The sequence below is a fragment of the Miscanthus floridulus genome, chromosome 2 (genome assembly GCF_019320115.1).
Source record: "Miscanthus floridulus cultivar M001 chromosome 2, ASM1932011v1, whole genome shotgun sequence".
NCBI classification, from domain to species: Eukaryota; Viridiplantae; Streptophyta; class Magnoliopsida; order Poales; family Poaceae; genus Miscanthus; species Miscanthus floridulus.
The window spans coordinates 41,191,534-41,194,074 of NC_089581.1; the positions used below are offsets into that span (position 1 = coordinate 41,191,534).

Consider the following 2,541-nt stretch of genomic DNA (forward strand, 5'->3'; position numbering starts at 1 on the left):
GGGGGTGCGGTGAGGGCGACAGAGGGGGCATGACCCCCTAAGTTTATATAGTTCCATTGGGAAATTTCAAATTTAATCAAATTGTAAAAAAACAAATGTACTCCTGGTCTCCCCAAACAAAGGAAAAAAAAATCGTATTTCTATCTTCGTTGTTTCTTCTCCGTTTCAACTAAGATCTTACAATGACCTAACCATACAGAACACTGCTGGATTTGTTAAGTAGTAAGCGTTGACGCTTCAGTCTCGCTCGTTCAGATTTGTCGTGTACAGAATCTCTTTGGAGGCCTAGTTCATTTTAGCTAGAGGATCTTCCAGCTCTGGGTATCGCTCTCGGCCCGCTTGGAGAGCACCACGGTGGTGCTGTCTGTGTCTGCATGCACGCCACCACCAGCACGGATGGCATCCAAGCCCAGGCTGATGTCATGGACCATGCGAATGTAGCCGAAGTCCTTGCCCAAGTCGCAGCTCTCCGTCCACAGCAACGACTCGCCATAGTTGTCCGGGTTGAACTTCGCCAGCCTCACCTGAAATCAAGGGCCCCAGACACTTCATTCCAATCTGCATTCTCCATTGACTCAAAGAACAACTACATATGGACAATAATCGAAGCAATAACAGGAAGAGCATAGGGAAGGTTCCCGGATGGTTCATGCCAAGGGAGTGCTTGATGGCAAGATTGGTTGCTTTGTTGACGAGGGAGAAGACAGGGTTGCCCTCCTCATCCTTCATCGCAATGGTGAGGCGCGTGTCCCTGAACCAGTGCTGGTGCTCGTCGCGGGAGTCGGCGGGGACAAGAGTGCCATCACGGAGGGCGAGGCAGCACCCCTCGTCGGACTCGGACTTGCAGAAGATCTTGAAGGTGGGCTGGTGCACGCTGCTGATACCATCTCTGGCAGGATCATGGTGCGTCTGCACGCACCGGCCATGGCGACTTTCATGGTTGTCACTTCCTTCTTCCCCATGAAATGTGATTGCATTCTTCTTCTGGGGAGTCCCTTTCTTGGAGGCGGTGTCCCTTTTCTCCGGGGGTACGAAACAAAAGCTGGTCCAAATCCTTTTTGAACCCTGCTCAACGAAACATGTCCCAATATCCACGTGGCCAACTACCAAGGGTTTCAAATTACCATTATAACTCTCTAGCTAGCTACCCCACTGCGACCACAACGAGAAAATCACGCCGGAGTGAGACAGCTCCGCCACCCTTCCTCCGCCGGCGGCCACCTGGGCCGCCGCTAGCCACCAGCCCTCCCCCGCCGGCTGCCAGTCCGGCACCGACGTCCACCAAACTCCACCCACCCACCGCCGAACCACACCATGATGGAGGATGGCTCGCCCTCCCGTCGCTCCTGGGCCGATGAAGCCGAGGAGGAGCTCCCGTCGCCGAGATCCCTTGGAGCGGGGTCACCGGGCCTTTTCTCGAGCGAATTCATCTGGTGGTGGTCGCGGGGAGCGGATCTCCTTCAGTGACTCGGAGGACTACTCCGACTCCGAGCCGCCCTCACCACCACCGTAGGTAAGGCTGTCGTGGGGCCGTGTGGGAACCGTCGGTGTGCGCGTCGTCGTCGTCGTATCCAGCGGGGGCACGGGGACTTCATGGCTGCAGCTCGTCGGTCACACCCCCAGCTCGACCCGGCTCCGGCTGCCGCTTCCCACCAACGCCGTGAAACCCCTACGACGCACCCTGCTCGTACCCTGGAGGAACCGGACGCGGACGGTTTCTTCCAGGTGCGGAGTCGCCGTCGATGGCGTCGTCGCTCACCACCCAGGCCGGCAAGGCCTGTCCCGCCGACGTTGGTAGGCCTTTGTTTCAACTGCTTGGCGAGCTCCCATGTCAAGGCAGAGTGCAGCTTCCTGGCAAGGTGCTTCAATTGTTGGTGCGTGGGGCACCGTGCCTTCGCATGCCCGCTCCCTGCGAGGCCCGCAGGCACCAAGCGCGGGCGCACTCTGCCGCGCTCGCCAAGGGGTCGAAGGGTCTCCCGGCGGCGGCCGGCGTCCGGTGGCCAGCGGGCTCGGCGCGCCGATAATGACATGCCCTCGGCGCGGTCTGCCTCCACGGGAAGGTCGCCATCGGTTCCATGCTGCTGCGCTCCACCGACTCCGCCTCTTCCGCCTCCCCCGCCTCCGCCGCCTCCGCCGTCCGCTGCCGCCGTCACTCCGGTGGGGGCGGCCGTCGAGGCGCCTATGGGAAGGCATGCGGAACGCCGGTGTCACATGGAGTTCGTCGTCGTCCCTCGTTCGATGGAGTTGCTGGCTATCAAGGACGCGCTCGGCCTTGCGCTTGTCACGGTGGTTGGCGGTACACGGCCACCGGTGTCGCCGGCCATGGTGGCCCGGTTCCTCTTCGGCCGCTTCGGATTGACGGAAGAGGATGCAGTGGTTCGGCGACACGATCTAGAGGATTTCGTCGTACGGTTCAGGCGCCGCGAGGACAGAGACCGCGTACTTGCCACGCCGCCGGGGGGGGGCAGCTTCCCCTATTCTGGCGGCCATGGCGGAGGACGTCGTTGGCCAGTGCTGGGTCGTTCCCGTTTAGGGTGCTCG

At 60.3% G+C, this 2,541-nt stretch overlaps 1 protein-coding gene across 1 annotated transcript; it reads right to left on the bottom strand.

Annotated features, from left to right (window-relative positions):
* Positions 1-299: 299 nt before the first annotated feature.
* On the bottom strand, positions 300-2,324 carry LOC136536404 (ricin B-like lectin R40C1). Its single transcript, XM_066528711.1, has 3 exons — positions 2,301-2,324; positions 685-1,065; positions 300-524 (listed from the first exon to the last, which is right to left on the bottom strand). Exons 1-3 carry the CDS (start codon positions 2,322-2,324, stop codon positions 300-302), a joined length of 630 nt encoding a protein of 209 aa, XP_066384808.1.
* Between the last annotated feature and the right edge of the window lie 217 nt (positions 2,325-2,541).